Genomic DNA, 16,565 nt, shown 5'->3' on the forward strand with positions numbered 1-16,565 from the left:
CTAGTGTCAGCAAATTACAAAACACAGTGAATGACCTTTACACGTGAAAAGAAAACCTTTGCTGTTTTTTTATCATTTAGGTGCAAAGTCATTCACAAAGGTGTAATTTTGGTCAAGGGGCTCTTCTGTCATCCACTGATTACCACTCATGACTTCAACATTGTTAAGACTTACTACAATGTGCGTGTGATATTTTATACAAGATAAGATGAGCCATTATTTATGGGGTCGACTGTAACCGAGATGTGTCATAAAGTAAGTGTGAACAAAGAAATCACAGTTATAATGAACCTTTTCAAAATGCCAGCTGTAATGCTATGTATCCTACACTGGCTGCTCCCCCACAGAAATCTGCCATGGCCATCATTCATCTTACCACACAATCCTCGGCATGCGATGTGTCGCACATTAAAACATTGTAAAAGCTGATGGTTTTCACAGTTAGCATGTGTTGCTGATATCTCCAGACTCTCAACGAGTGTTTCATCACCTATTCCATAATTAGACCATTACTATAGCAGGTGCACCTCTTCCCCGCCGCAGTTTTTTTTTTTCTTCTTCTTCTTCTTCATCTTTTCGACTGACACCTGAGATTTTATATTATCAACTTCAGCACTGCCACAAATTCTACATAAAATGAGCGTGCCTGTTTCAGTGGGCCGTCAACACCTTGACGTGATAACATGTGTTGGTAGGATTATGTGCGCGTGAGGTGGGTGGTGGTGATGATGTGAGGTGTTAAGAGTGGGTGACAAAGATTATTGGAAAAGGAAATCTTCCCAGAAGCAAGTACATTTCTTTGCGGCTGATATCCACATGCAGGGAGCTGCAAACACAGTAAGCTGCTGTGCTATATTATCTGAAGAACACTGTTCAGCAGCAGCTTGCAGCAGTTGTTGTTCTGTCAACCATTAATATGTCCAAAGGTTTTTTTTCTCTCCTCAGATTATCAACTCAAACTCCGATTTAAAGCAGTAAAGGACACCTGGGTTCAAATTATACAATAACAATTCAGGAGGGTCAACTTAAAGGGAACCGAGTACAGAGCAGGCACGTGCTTCAGAAAACTGGTCCTGCCTGATCACTTCCCTCCTGACCTCCTCCTGCCTACTGACCCTCTTCTGCTTTCTTAATACAGCAGCACATAAGTGTAAAAATGTACCATCATCCATACTGCCCATTAAGCCTGCGTGACGACCACAGAAAATACAGGCTGTATTATCATCTCTAGTCCTCACAAGTTTCAACTTATTCTTTTTCAGCACCAAAAAAAGTGATGGATATCTCCTCTTCTTATTCATGATAATTCAGTGAATAAAAATCTGAGTTCAATAAAATAGTCATACATTTAAACAAATGCAGTTACTCAGCTTTCAGCACATGTGGTTTTCATATATATTTTACCAACCAGGTCAAATATCAATTCCTGAATTCCTGAGAAAAAAATAAAGGGGTGCCTGTTATAAAAGCTCATATCAAAATGCCTAAATAAAACAGCACAGCCAAACAAAAACAACAAAAAAACGATTCAAATTAAATAATAAACACTATATTGACGTTAAAAACATATCTCTGCAATAACAAATCCTCCATAGTCTCACTGCTCATGACTGATCTAACATTAGATAATATATGACATTTTACATTAGTAATGGTATACAAATAAACTGGCCTTGCCTGGTCAGCCATGTCTCAGTCCCAGCTGATGCTGCTTGTTGCAGTTAGCCGCCAGCTTCTTCCTGCTCAATCTTAAAAAAAAAAAATGTTTTGGTCCCTATTTGGTAAATAATCCGCCGAACGACTTGTCGATCAACGTGTCCAACTACAGGCGCTAGTTGTTGACTTCAACCCGTCAAGTTTTGGTCCGTTTCATCCGAGTTTTGTCCGAGTCCAAAAAGAAATCTTAAACTCCTTCGCATGTTTGCGGCCCACATCCGGTCACGTCACCGGAGACCTTTGACCCCTCTCTGACGACAAACTTCATGTCCCGAAAGATAAAATAATTTGGAACGTGCGATATACTATAAACTACTTGTTTCAAATGAGATGTTCTTAAGATATGGACACTAGTCAAATTAAAAATACACGTTTATTTATTTACTTTTTCGCATTCAAAAATGCATTCAATCATCTATCTATCTATCTATCTATCTATCTATCTATCTATCTATCTATCTATCTATCTATCTATCTATCTGTCTGTCTGTCTGTCTGTCTGTCTATCTATCTATCTATCTACCTATCTATCTATCTATCTATCTATCTATCTATCTATCTATCTATCTATCTATCTATCTGTCTATGTATCTGTCTGTCTGTCTGTCTGTCTGTCTGTCTGTCTGTCTATCTATCTATCTATCTATCTATCTATCTATCTATCTATCTATCTCTCTATGTATCTATCTGTCTGTCTGTCTGTCTGTCTGTCTATCTATCTGTCTGTCTGTCTGTCTGTCTGTCTGTCTGTCTGTCTGTCTATCTATCTATCTATCTATCTATCTATCTATCTATCTATCTATCTATCTGTCTATGTATCTATCTGTCTGTCTGTCTGTCTGTCTGTCTGTCTATCTATCTATCTGTCTATCTGTCTGTCTGTCTGTCTATCTATCTATCTATCTATCTGTCTATCTGTCTGTCTGTCTGTCTGTCTATCTATCTATCTATCTATCTATCTATCTATCTATCTATCTATCTATCTATCTATCTATCTATCTGTCTGTCTGTCTGTCTGTTTGTTTGTTTGTTTGTTTAAAGTTAAAGTTAGAAACTAAATAAAAACACATGATTTACCGGCTCTTCGGTTAACATCAACAGTATGAATGGAGGTGGTGGAAGTTTTCGGTCATATGAGGTGGCACTTTTCCCCTGAACGTCTCTCTCGAATTACAGAAGTGTTATAAATTTTAAAAAGGGAGAGCTGATCACATCATGTTCAGCCATGTAAGTCAATAAATACATCTCACTGTGTGGCCCCAGTGAAGACACCCTACCGGCATATGGCACCATGTCACAGAGCAGAGCAACACATCTTTGATTTGAATAAATTAGGATAATAGTTGCACAATGAAATAATTTATTTGATTGGTACGATGGGGGTAGAGATAATAAACCTGATGATGGGAAGGCATCTGTCGCCTGCTGGTGTTTTGGACAGTCTACAAAGAGGCTTTCAAGTTTTGAACTCGGAGATGTACATCCTATTGTTACAGCTAAGCTAATACATTGCTCTTTGTCTTACTTCTATCTGATTACAGTAATGACGTGATGATTGGAGAGACAAACAACTGTCAGGAGGCCTGACCTGTAATGATAGTTATTTAGTGAAGCACCACCTTAACTTAGTTAGAATAGCTAAATTGGATCACAGAAGTTATTGCAAAGAAATACACTCATTAGTCGATGTGGTATTACTGCCTTAGGCCTTTATTTTCTATGCATACACCAGTCAATCCAACAAAGTAAACGGGCACGTTAAGCATTCATATGACTTTCTGATTTCAACATATTCTTATTTGCATCGTTAAGCATTTCCAAGTGTCTCAGCAAATCTGCAGATTTATGATTAGGACCATTATTTAAGATAGCCCACATTTAAATCACTTTTCAAAAGGGGTCCTGCGCAGCAGCTTACAACTTTTTTTATTTATTTTTTATTTTTAATGAATAAATATCTACAGAGATCTTACACCTGGCACGCAACTGTCGTAAACACGATAAGTGTTTACATTTTGGTTAAATAATGTCCGACACCTGACACCGGAAGCGTTTACTTCCGACAGGTTGGTGGGTTGAAGTCCGAAGTTGAAAAGGAGACGGGGACTCAACAGGACGACAGGTTTCAGCAGGTAAAAACAAAGAACACGTGGAGGACTCTGGTTTCTCGTTTTACATCTGGGTTTAACGGCCCAGAGAGATCGTGGTGGGGTCTCCGGTTATCAGTTAGTTCCAGTTAATTAATATGGCAGCCGGTCGGCAGGGTAAACATGAGCATATTGTAAACAAGCTGCAAGTTGAAGGTTAGCTGCAGTGTTCGGGAAATATACTAAATTACCTTTAATTACCTGTACTTGTAATAAAGGTGGGGGTTTCACGGACTTTGCCGCATTTAAAACGCCAAAATTGTGAAATAGCAATGATAAATGCTTAAAAAAAAAACCTTGGTCTTAAGTTCCAACAAAACGTGGTAAAACGAGCGAGCGACAGACGAGAAGGTTTGTTTTTTGTAATCAACACGGTACCTCGACATTTTTAATAAGACAACAGACTGGTACATGAAGTCGACTTGTGTGTCCCTGTGATGGATTTTCTGACCACAGTGTTTACCATTTAGGTCTAAAACGCTGTCTTAACAACTCGTGGCTATATGAATATTCATGAATGACGATATGGACTCAGCATTACGTCACCTACCTTCTGCTCCATGTAGTTGACTAATATAGCTGTTCTGCATTATGGATGTGGAGATCGAGCCTCAAGTCCACCACACTCACTATAAACCCGTTGTTCGATATACCAGTCATACAATTCAAGTTTGTATTCAAGGTAGGGATGTTTTCCTCTGGAGATGGAAATACATTTGGATGGATTTTTTATTTTTTTTTCCCTTGGTCTGCCCGGATGAGTCTCTAAGCCTTGATGTTGTGCTGGGAAAAAAAAACAAAAAAAACAAAGCTCATTTTGAACAAATTATTGTTACAAAGAGATCCTTCATTCTATTAGCTAATTTGCTATCCTGTTTCATTTGAATAAGTACAGCTATCCAACATTTGTTAAAGAGACAGCTGTTTCTGGAGCAAATCCCCTAATTTGATCAACTTAATTGCAATAGATTTTGTAAATATCAAGATTGAATGCAGCAACTTTGTCAGTTAGTACAAGAATGCTTTAAACCTAATCTAATAAAATTGCGTAAGGGAACCTTTGTAAAGCCACTTACCCTGTAAAAGGCTTGCATACCCATTAGGCAAAAATTCCCTTAGACAGGAATAGATAGCAATTGATTGGGACTTCCTTGAAAATATGTGATCAGTCCCCCTAATTTGTGATTTGGTGAAGTCATTGGGTGCTCTCCAAAGGCTGTTTTGTCACTGGTCTCACTTGTCATTTGATCCTGGATTAGGCGTCCACTTTTTCTTCTAGATCCTAATAAGCCTCATCAAGTAGTCAATAGTGTGGCCACTTTAGCCAAGAAAAAGCCTGTCCATTCTCCATCTAATGACTATGAAGGGTGCAATGTTCATTTTGATTCACATTTTGTGCATTTATTCAGTGTTTTCTAATTTAAAACAATCTCTTTTCCTATTCAACTGTATAGTGGATGTATCTAAAGATGAGTTTTCGAATAAAAAAAAACAACAACTGTTGATCAGTTTAGTATGTTTTCTCTGATGAAATGCCAAAAGTGTGATGAGGCTCTTCTGCCCTTCTAACAGATCTCCGACATGTCTGAAGTGAGCAACCAGCTATCTACGGACTCCATCTCTGCTGTCGGAGTAGTCACTTCACTCAGCAAGGTCCCTGACGGCTACTATGTTGTGAGTAGAGATGTCCTGAGCCAATGATAATTATCGGTATGAGGGCTGGTCCGGGCATATGTCATGTTGATATTGGCTAAAGTAAATCCAATACTTTCTTTGCTGTATTGTGCTGTGTTGCCCACCTCTGCCTGTTTGTGTTGCCGGGTTGCTCAGTGACAGCCGGAACTTTACAGTACAAGCTTTTTGCTGCATATGAGGGTGAAAACTTCAGTGTCTGAATCAAAAAAAATATTCAGACATACATTACATTTCATTTAGCTGACGCTTTTATCCAAAGCGACTTATAATAAGTGCATTTCAAACATGAGGGTACAAAACCCAGAACAACAAGAATCAAGAAAGTACAATATTCTTCAAGAAAGCCAAACTATAAAGTGCTATATACATACAGGTGATTGATTCTGTTGTGGCATTCAAATTGGCAAAAATTATCAAATTTATCATTATAGAAAGATCAGTGTAAAAAGCATTCAGCTGATTATCACTTTCACTGTTTAAATGATGGTACATGCTGCTAATTGACTGTAATTCCATGAGTAACTTAAAGAAAGGCTAAACTAGAACATGCCTGTTGTTTAGGTCGTGTGCTCTCTGTAGTTTGAATCCTGCCAAAGGTTGTTTATGAGGTAAAAGAGGAATCGGGATGTAACACTGCTGTACAACTGTGAGTATTGTGAGATCTCTTATCTGTAGCTGATTGCATCACATCTGTTTCTGGAGCTGCATTGTTCCAGTTGAAGAGGAATTGGACTTCTTATTTTGAACCAGAGCTTTCAGTATCTTGATCAAATATAGCTCAGGAAAAACAGGGTGGGTCAAATTTAGAATTTTATACGGCTATTATTTCAGTGTGTAAGATACATATTTAATCAACATTAGCGTAAATATAAGGAATTGGATTGGACGCGATATTGGAGATACCCAATAATTTGAGGCTGATCAGGAGTGTGCCCAATAAAGCTCGATCAGGACGTCCGTAGTCATATTTGGTTGAACTGTAGGAGCTGCAAAATGTTTTCAAACACAGTTGAATTTCACAGGCTTATATCAAGCCTACACTTTATAGTATCTCCTTTTCAAAGCACAAGTGTAATAAAAGACTTTGCAGGAGTTTCCTCTTAGACTTTTCCATCACAGTTTAAAATGTTTTTGCCAACATTATGACAGAGCCAAAATCCAAATTGTCAATCAGTGGTGGAAGGTCTAATCGGAGATCTAATAAAGGTTTTGTTTTGGCTCTCTGCTCTTGCTGGTACTTGTAATTGTTGAAACTGATTGTGTAGCATAATGCACAGCCAGGATGTTGGCAGCCTTCCCTAACTGTTAGATGACTTATTCATTAGGTTTACTTTGATGATTAGGAGGATTCCCTTTATTGGTTGCCATCAGTGTTGTAGACACACCAGAGGGAAGGGTTTAATGATGTTTGGTAGATGTCCATATCATTTAGGTTTTTTTCCATGTTTCCTTTATATACAAGTCTCACAGCAACTTCAGCATTAATAGGAATGCGTCAGGATGTGAAGCAGTGCAGGATAGGTTGGCTAATGAAAACTTTTCCTAACTGAGTTGGGGAGGGGTAAAAAAGAGAAGAGAGTGTATAAGTTCAACAAAGCACAAAACAAGCTCAAGGGCAGATCTCTCTTCCTATTCAGTCCTCTTTTGTTTTCATCCTTCGCCCCCCAAACCCTCCCTCTTCTTCCAGTTTCCATCTCTTCCTGCTCCACCCTACACACCCAGCTTGTTCTAATCTCTGGCAGATGATGGTGGGTTGGCATCAGAATGGAGCCACTGGCAGGGAAACTGCATACACAACACACGGCAGTGACAAACGGAGAGAAACCCCATCAGACTTCCTCCTCTGCTGCTCCAGTTCATCTCAGTGGATGTGCAAATACTGCGTATTGCACATCCACTGGTGCAGCACACCAGCAGTTTTAAGTTTGGAAATAGTTTACACTTACTTAAACAGGAAACTATTACTGCAGTTAAATGCGAGACATTAAATGCCTTTTTTTTTTTTGCCACCAAGTTTTTTGGATCATGATTTGGATTTTGACTTTAAACCACCACAAAAGCAAAGATGCATGTTCGTGTGCTGCTGCTGCAGCATGTCCATGTGAGTGTGACGGAGTGTACCCACGTTGGGCATCTGCTTTTGTAGATGCATATTACTCTCTGAATAATGTGCCCTTAAAATAACAGTAAAATACTACGCCACTGACTTAAGACCAGATATTACCAGCAATCACTTTCCGCTGCCTCAAGATAGTAATGCAGCAACAACACACCTGACCAAACACACTTACAAAGACACTCCCGCTAGTTGGTGCTGCTTTGCTCCGGGTGGAAGATAGTGGCCTCAGTCTTGTCCTTTTATGATGTGAATGTGTTTTTTGTTTTTTTTGTGCTTCTTGTCTGTCTGACACATTTGTCCCTGACAGGATAGCTTGTTTGTTGGAAAACAGGGTTACATTCCAGACAGCTTAGAGTCTTTGGGAGGCTTGTATTTTGAGTGATATAATTCACTCAACATTAGTTTTTCTGTATAAAGTAAAATAAAAAAGAAGATAGCCTTGAGGGTAATAACATGCCAGAAATAAAAAGTGAAGTACAAGTCAGTCTCCAAGATAAAATTCAAGGCCTTTCAGACTCTGAAGCACTATTTCATATTTATTCATCCCATCTTCAAGAACATCTTTTGAACATCACTATGGGGTCTTTCATCTGCAGACTTGAAATACAAACAAAAATATCAACACTCTTTATCGGCGTGTTAATGCACCACTGAGGAGGGGAAGTCTCAGGATATTAAGCTGTATTGATTTTTTTTTTTCATACCAGAAATCTTTTCAAATTCCTCCTTAACACTGACTGCTCACCATACTTACCATACATTTTATAGAGCAGATCAAAGGGGCTGATTACCTCTTTTGCTCTCTGATACGGTGCGCTCACATCTCTGAACTTGAGCAGGTTGTTCCAACACAAGAGAGCACAGGCCCACATCAAACGCTGTTCCACTGGGATCAGGAGCTTTGCCGAAGCACCAGCAGCCACCCAACATCAAATAGTAGAGCACACTCCTGCTCTGTGCAAGGGTTGCAAAGAGGATATGCCAGCAAGCTGTTTCCCCCCAGCTTTCAGCTAAACTAATTGCCCCCGCACCCTAGGACCCACTCGACTGCACTTAATGCACAGCCATGAGAGTTACACAAATCTTGGCTTTCTTGCTGCGATTCAGATATTTCCCCAAAATTTTAAACAATAATTTTAAGTTATTTTTGTCAAAGGAGCTGCAGCTTTAGTTCTTTAGTATATATTGTCAGAAGTCAGTTTATTTTCAGTTGAAAGATAAGACCTGAAACATTTTATCTTTCCAGCTTTTCTGTTCTTCTTTGAAAAGTCTGTTTGATTCCCTGTACCCCTCCTATTTCTTCTTCACCTGCTTTCACTCTCCAGAGATTTTTGATTGTATGCTTTTATATCTTTGTATCCACAGCTGTACCTCTCAGTGCTTTCATAGCAACTTGCTGGTGGTGTCTGTCTCCAGAGATGGTTCATAGGAATATTCAAGCACCCCCCTAAAGACATGTTTCATAGGTGGGCTTTTTAGATCACTGCAAGCTGAAGATTTTAGGAAGTGGCAGTTGAATCTGTCATTGCGTTTCAAATCAAATGATACAAGCATATCTCAATATCAGAGCTCTGATATCTGTTATCAGACATGTGACATTCTCCTCATTGAAGTCTGTGTAATGACGGAGCCATGCACACTTGAAAGTATTGCGAGGTAAGCCACTGCAACTTTACACATGCTTTTTGTTGCCGTGGCTCAGCAGTCGGCGTTTCACATTCAAGCTGCGTCGCATCCTTGCTGCCGGCGGCTGTGGCAGGATGATGCCTGAGGTGCCTCCGAGGAGGACCGTGCCCTCGTTACTCCTCAACTTGACTTTGGGTTTCACAAAGCGAGCCCTTTGTTTACGCTGACAGAATGCGCTGGCTACTGACCTGGAAAAAGTGGCCAAGACGGGTTGTCTTGTAAGGAAGAGGGAGGCTGGTGATGTATAGGCTCCTTCTGGGACCTTTCATGGAACTGCTGTTGGAGACGCCCCGCAATCCCTCTCTCCGCTCATCTTCTCTTCTTCTCTCTCTCTCTCTCTCTCTCTCTCTCTCTCTCTCTCTCTCTCTCTCTCTCTCTCTCTCTCTCTCATCCTACTATCTGTCTCCGTTCCGACTCCAGTCTACGCTCTCATCCCATCGAGTCAGTGGTGGTTTTGCATGAATCTCCCCATGCCATGTTTCCCCCCCACCCAGTCACCGGGGTCATTCATCATTATTGTCAAGGGGGTAATGTGTGTGGGTGGGTGCAGAGATCTATGACTTCTTCATTTGAATGAACCTCATTAGATTGACTCTTCTTTGTAAAGGATCCCTTTAGAAAATAACTGTGGCAGTTATTTAGGTGATTCTCACATGATAGGCAATGGAACATGACGTTTCAGCCAAGCATATTTGCTCGAACGATGGAGGAGTCTCTGTGATGCAGTCTGCAGGTTAGATTTTGCTTTATCATTCTGCCCTGCGTACCTGCATTTACATAGCAATGTCGTGTAGGACCTTGAGCTTGACTTGTGGTGCCCACATGCTGTCAATATGATGCAATCTATTTTTTTTACTGACTCTACTGCTCGTTTACAACTATAAATGGCCCTATTGTACAAGGGCAAACTGCTCAGGTCTTTGGATTTAGACCTGTGCTTTAAATTCTCTCTAATTTATTCTTGGAAAACTTGTCACCTTAAATAATTGAAGTAATGCTATTCATAGTGCATGCGCAGTGTTCTCGGTTTACCTGTGTGTTGCTCAAGGAATATCACAGCAGGTTTATTAAAATAAAAAAAAAGATGGATTCCATATTTACTCCACATATAATCCCTGCTTTCCCTTTTAAGCACATTGAAGTTTGGTTTCCTTATTAGAGCAGATCCTTGTCAGGGCATCTTTAATCAGCCTGGTCCCAAGGGATGATATTTTTAGCCACCTTTTTGGAGGCTAAGACTCCTTTACCCACGCAGCGCACTAATGAGATGGAGCACGAGTGTAGGCAAGCGTTAATTAAGGCTAGTATGCAAAGGAAGAGGCAAAAGCAGCATGCTCATGGCATACATACATTAACTTTATCCCACCTCCTGCATGTTTTTTTTCTCTCCTTGTTTTTTTCGCTCTTTTTTTTTTTTTTTTTTTTCACGTAGGTTGCACAAACAACAGATGGCTGTGATGCCGACCTGTGGAAGGACGGCTTATTCAAATCCAAGGTCACCCGCTACCTCTGTTTCACCAGAAAAACTGTAAGCTTGAATGTAAACTTCTCCCATTTCCCTTTGAGTTCTTCACCGACACCTCATCTGCAGCGCTTTTTTTTTTTTTTTTTTTTCCTCCGCCAGCAGCTATTAGCCGCACTCCTCTGCCACACGAATATCTTCATGCACTTTGCACTTTGATCAGTAAAAGTCCCACTTAAAAAGGCCAGCATTGGCAGTGCAGTTTTAAAGTTTTTACATATAATGGATTTGCATGCATATTCCAGATGAATAATATCACAGAGATATTTTTCATATTGTAGGCCCTCCTGAGGGTATTATTTATGTTTATTCATGAAATAACAATGAGCTGTATTTTAACTATTCCAATTTATTCAATCAACAGTGTCCCTGTAGAGAAAAATGGTTCTACCAGTGATTCTTGAAAGCTGATGCACATATAACTTTTGAATATGAAAGTACTTTTTTTTTATGGAAGAAATTACACCACAAAAATCACATTCAGATTGTTTTTGTTGTAACAGCTCCCAATTTGAGCAGCCATGACTCTCGTGTGGCTGAAATGATCTTTGCATTTTATTTCTTATAATGCTGTTGGGTCATTTTTGGACTCATGCCTGCAGCCTACAGCTGATGTGTTTCTGCTCGCCTGTCAGCTGCACTGTGGCCATAAATACGCCTGCTTACATCGCCAGGATTATCAACCCGTCCAACCTCGGCTCATACAGCTTACTATTGGCTGTCTATTAATTAAGTTTCCCGGGGTTGCTGGTGGATAATGCCGACAGTATTGTAAACAAAACCTGCATTTTTTTGCTATTACTTTGCATCAGCTCAATTTTAGGACTTAATCAAGTCATATTTTTCTCACTATGTCCTCTAAAAGCCAGGCACCTTGGCAGCGGCTGCCTCGTGCCTGAGCTCAATCTGGCCCTCAGTTTAGTATATAGCATACAAATAGCCTTTCCCTAGTTCCTGTATATTATCTTAAAATGTGTGTCCACATTGTTTTAAAGACTTTGACACAAATAAAACATGACAGAGCCATCAACAAAGGCTATTTTGTCTGCCAGTCAATGGAGCTCCCACTGTAATTGTCTATGACAAAAACAGATTCTGTAAAATTAGCCCCTGAATTATGTGGGGGGAAGTAAATAGTTTGTGATTTATCATACTCTAGTTTGGAGGTAGATAGCTCCTTTTGTCAGGTCCTGATGGAAAAAATCTTTCCCCACCCAAAAAAAGGGAAAACACACACACAAAAAAAAGGCTTCATGCATAGTAATAACATTCATCCATATTCCTCCTTACGTCAGTATAAAAACTATGAATAAAAAATGTCTCTAATGGTAATGACTGTCGGGCAACAGTAGCAGTGGAATCCAGGCTTTTTCGGACGCATCAAGTCACGCCTGGCTCGCCCCACTCTCTACTGCCGCTGTGTATTATTGCAATTTATTATGGCAAAAAATGAAAATGTAATGGGAGGCAGGGAAGAGTCATGCTTGAAAATGTCAACTACACAGTCCCTGATTATTTTTAACTAGTCCCATTCTGTTGATCAGACTGCCTGTTCTTGTCTCCCATCATCCCGCAGCTTCTCACCAAAAGGTTGAGAATGATTACAAGTTCAAAGATGCATTCTCTCGCTCCAAAAAAAGCTATTAGAGAGTAATTACTTGAGCTATTTTGTCAACCATTCTCTTTAGAGACTTCCTGAGCTTTTAGTAAATCACCAACTCTATTATCTCTACATTTTCTCCCCTGAGCCCTCCAAAAATGACTAACCTTTTCTTCTTCTTGCTCTCTTGTCCTTTTTGTAAAAGTTGAATTTGCATATGTGGTTTTAAATGTCTTGCTTTTGCTCTCCATATCCTTCAGGGGCCTGCTGTAGTCGTGGACCTGAAGCTGACTGACATTAAGGACACGTTGCCCGAGTTTTTCACACCTGTGCAAGAAACAATGGACACAAGTAAGTAAACAGTCAATACCGACCACAGGCTCCCTCCCTTCCCCGTCTTGTTTTTTCACTCTCCGACCAGCTTATGCGGAGGTCCTCAGGGGCAGCTTTGCTTGAGATAGTGAATGTTTTATGGGTGCAGGTTAGCTTAATTTATGGCAGACTGTGGAAATAAAATAAACATTTTGCCCTGGAGGTACAAGAGAAGAGAATCATGAGTCATTGTTTATCTCAGCTGGAGCTGTGCTTTTCTTTATGAGGGGCTTATTTATTTATGTATTTATTTGGGGAGAGGACGAGTGGTTGGGGGTTATCTAATATTAATGAAATGCATTCCCCAATGCTTTAGTGCTTTTTGAGTGCTACGTATTTCCCCCCCCCCTCACTATCCATGCCTTGGAAATGTAATAATATTTTGGTGTGGGGAGTGAGGACAGCTTGTTTATTATTTTTATTATCATTGCATTTGCACTAGACTTTCTAGTGTTGCAGGGGAAATAAATGAGCGAGGCACAGATGCAATATAAGAAAGCATGGGAATGCTTTTTTGCCAGAATGAAGAAAAGAGATTATGTTCTGTTTGGCCATGTTGTAATTTAATGTTTTATTACTTTATGTGAATCCATGTTTAATGTATACATGTGACATTATGTATGAGTCCCTATCTACAATATCGAGTTGAAATCCCTGTTGTGCACTAAAGCTGATGGAGGATTCACTTGCTGCTGTCATTTTACCGACTAAAATGATAAAAACGATAATAATGCATGTGAATTTTGTGGCTTTCCAGTGTCCAGTCATTTCCCTTTGAGCATAGCAAGTCACCCAGACACTGATATTGGCTCATCTCTTATTCTGAGACTGGTAATGACTAAATAGCAAAGTACACATGGGATTTGTGAATATATATTTTCTCCTAGAGGTTGTAAATGTCTATAAATCTTTTTCTTTTTTTTAGCCTGAAACTCAGAAGAGACAGAAGTGAGTATTCAACCACCAATTCTTTTCTGACACCCTCATGTGTGCTTGACTCATCAGAGGAAGCTGCCATGAGGAAGAGGAGGCTCTGTGTGAAAATGAGCCCTCGTGAGGCTGTCGCGACAGCTGTATGTGACATCCAGATCATCGCAAAGTCCAAGTACCATCTTGTTAACTACACCTGTATAGGGTGAGCTTGTTTGACACCGGGAATGAATGAAATCCTACAATGACTCATTTTGTCATTTGCTGGTAGGATTGCTAACTTTGCTTTTTAAAACTTTGTGAAACACTTCTCCTTTTTTTTATCTTTACACAGTGAGATAAACAATATGGGAATATGGTATCGGGTGGGAGATGTGCCTCAGCATCAGTCGTCCCAGAAAAGCACAGCTCCAAGTGACGCCCTGCCTGACACAGCAAGGTACCATCATGCCACAATATTCAGCAGTGCAACTTGTAGTTCAACTTTCCTCCATGCTTTCCTTTTTATTTCCCACTCAATGTACTCGTGAGCTTTTGTTACTCTTCTGCACCGTATGTACGACAATGAAGACACAAGCAATTGATCACTCCCGGCGCAATCTGCCGTAAAGGTTGTAGCTGGACAATGAGGTAGCGAGGGTGAACCGGAGAGACAGGCTAACTAGACAGGATCCCCTGAACAAGAACATGAGTTCAATGAGGGCTAAACTCCTGCTATTTGCGGTGTGTCCCAGGAGGGCAGAGGCAGGTCGCTGCTCTGACTGAGGTGACAGGAGTGTTGTACTGTGCAGACAAAGAGGAGGAGATGTAGCCCAGAGAGGGAGCGACAGCTGCAGAGGAAGGGAGGAGAGCTCCAAGATCTATGCCATGCTGGAATGTTTGTCCCCTCCTCATGCTCATGCTGCTCCGGCTTCCTCCGCCTCAGGCCGCCGAGTGAATGGAGCAAACCTTTGTACTGTGTCCAGATCAAACAGCTCAATTATTTATCACAATGAAGAGCTGGGGATTTCCACAGCAAATTGTAAATAAACAATTGAGACTCCTCCTCAGTGTGGTCGTGCTGTGGAGAGGGAAGCTTGGCACGGGGCTCTGATGTCTTTGCCAGGTTGAAGTGCTATGTTCTGCCATCCTGTGCCGGGGCTGAGTAAAAGCCACTTAAAAGCCACAACAGGCCAGAGCGGCGGATGCCAGCAGGCATATTGAAAACAGAGCTTCTGTTCACATGGCTAACGCAGTGGGATGAAACAATAAAATGGACAGCTGTGGATTCAAAACCCAAGCTCAAACTGCGTCGAGTTTTGTGACTCGTCCATATTTTGGAAGTCGATGGTCAATAATCTTTGATGTGTTGGAAGTAATGGCGAGCGCTCAGGCCCATGTGCGCCTTCCCAACTCTTGCCGGTAATCCTCAGTCCTTTTGAAGCCCACTTTCAAGTTGGTGAGGCTCAGAGGTTGGAATAAATTGCACCTCGAAGCGACTCACACCCCCCTCCCGATGCCTGCTGAGATCACAGGCTGCTGTTTTTGTATTAACATTAAAATTCATTCCACAGTCGAGAGTCTTCTTTTGAGAGTATTTCCATCCGTAATGCGTTGACACATAAGGACAGGACTGTGGGCAATTTACACAGTGGCAGTTCTTTGACTGTTTATTTCTGTGTCGTTACATGCACTTCAGACAGCCATACATAAAGCTATAAATAGTTCTCTAATTTCTTTAAAGTCACAGATTAGATAGTTTGACACAGAGATTTATAAACAGCCACTCAACACACTCTGATTCTTTAAGTAAGTACAGTACCACAGTGTAACTGTCTGTGCAGTATCACACCACTATGCTTTATTCATATTCAGCAGGAGGAATTTCTCTCCTCCATGCCTCCTTCAGGCTATCTATAACAACTTTATGGCCTTTGGAGAATAGCACCTCTTAAATTTAAGTGCTCTTTACAGTCAGTGGAAAAGATGTTTTAAATACAGTCAATAATGTGTAAATTTTTAATGACCCTTATAATTTTGAAAGCTGCAGTGATCCTTCTCAAATGTTACGTTGCCTCGGGCAGTAAGAGCTTGTTAGAGTTGTGTACAAACGTAAACCACAAATCAGTTGGGGTTTTTTCAGCAGCAGAGCGCTGCGGTGCTCAGTAACTGCAGCGCGTTGCATCATTATGGGATGCACACAGTTATTGCATCAAGGCTAAGGTGTTGTATTTGAATTGTTTTTGTATTGTTTTGTCAGCTGGAAACAGGGTGTTTGCAAATCTTGGAAAGTTTTAAAAAGCTATTCAGTTACCTCAGAGAGTCCTCAATTTAATTTACAGAAGTCTTAAATGCTTTCTCATTTTTACGCTGTAGGCAGTAATGTTAGTTATAAATTTGTGTCTGTGTTATATTATGAGCTGTCAGGAGATGTGAAACACTTACAAAGATTGAGATTGTTGCAGTGAGTTGGAGTGAGTTAGAGTTTTAGTCAGCACCATCAGACCGAAGTACTGTCTCTACTGTTAGCCTAAATATATAGGTGAAAGGCGTTTTTATCAAAAGCTTAAACTCGATAGAATTGTGAGAGCAACTAATGATTGTTTTAATTATTGGTTAATATGCTGACTTTCTTTATTAATCAGTTATTGATTAAGTGGATCAAAAGTCAAAAAGTAGAATGCACACAGCCCGTGTTTAAAACTCAAAGAATTGATTTACTGTCATATATGACGAAGAAAAGCAACAAATCCTTACATTTCCAATGCAAATCGAAGTGATTGAAGTTAATAATTGAAT

General features: G+C 40.3%; 1 protein-coding gene across 1 annotated transcript in view; it reads left to right on the forward strand.

Annotated features, from left to right (window-relative positions):
- The first annotated feature begins 3,822 nt into the window (after positions 1-3,822).
- mvb12bb (multivesicular body subunit 12Bb) overlaps positions 3,823-16,565 on the forward strand; it is a 32,283-nt gene continuing 19,540 nt past the window's right edge. The window contains exons 1-6 of the mRNA XM_069138509.1: positions 3,823-3,848; positions 5,436-5,537; positions 10,796-10,891; positions 12,746-12,836; positions 13,863-13,992; positions 14,122-14,226. Coding sequence (XP_068994610.1) covers positions 5,445-5,537; positions 10,796-10,891; positions 12,746-12,836; positions 13,863-13,992; positions 14,122-14,226 — 515 coding nt within the window. The 5' untranslated portion in view covers positions 3,823-3,848; positions 5,436-5,444. The remainder of the gene's footprint in view (positions 3,849-5,435; positions 5,538-10,795; positions 10,892-12,745; positions 12,837-13,862; positions 13,993-14,121; positions 14,227-16,565) is intronic.

This window comes from Embiotoca jacksoni, unplaced genomic scaffold (genome assembly GCF_022577435.1).
Source record: "Embiotoca jacksoni isolate LCO1_2020_lvr unplaced genomic scaffold, fEmbJac1.0.p SCAF_8, whole genome shotgun sequence".
Lineage (NCBI taxonomy): Eukaryota > Metazoa > Chordata > Actinopteri > Embiotocidae > Embiotoca > Embiotoca jacksoni.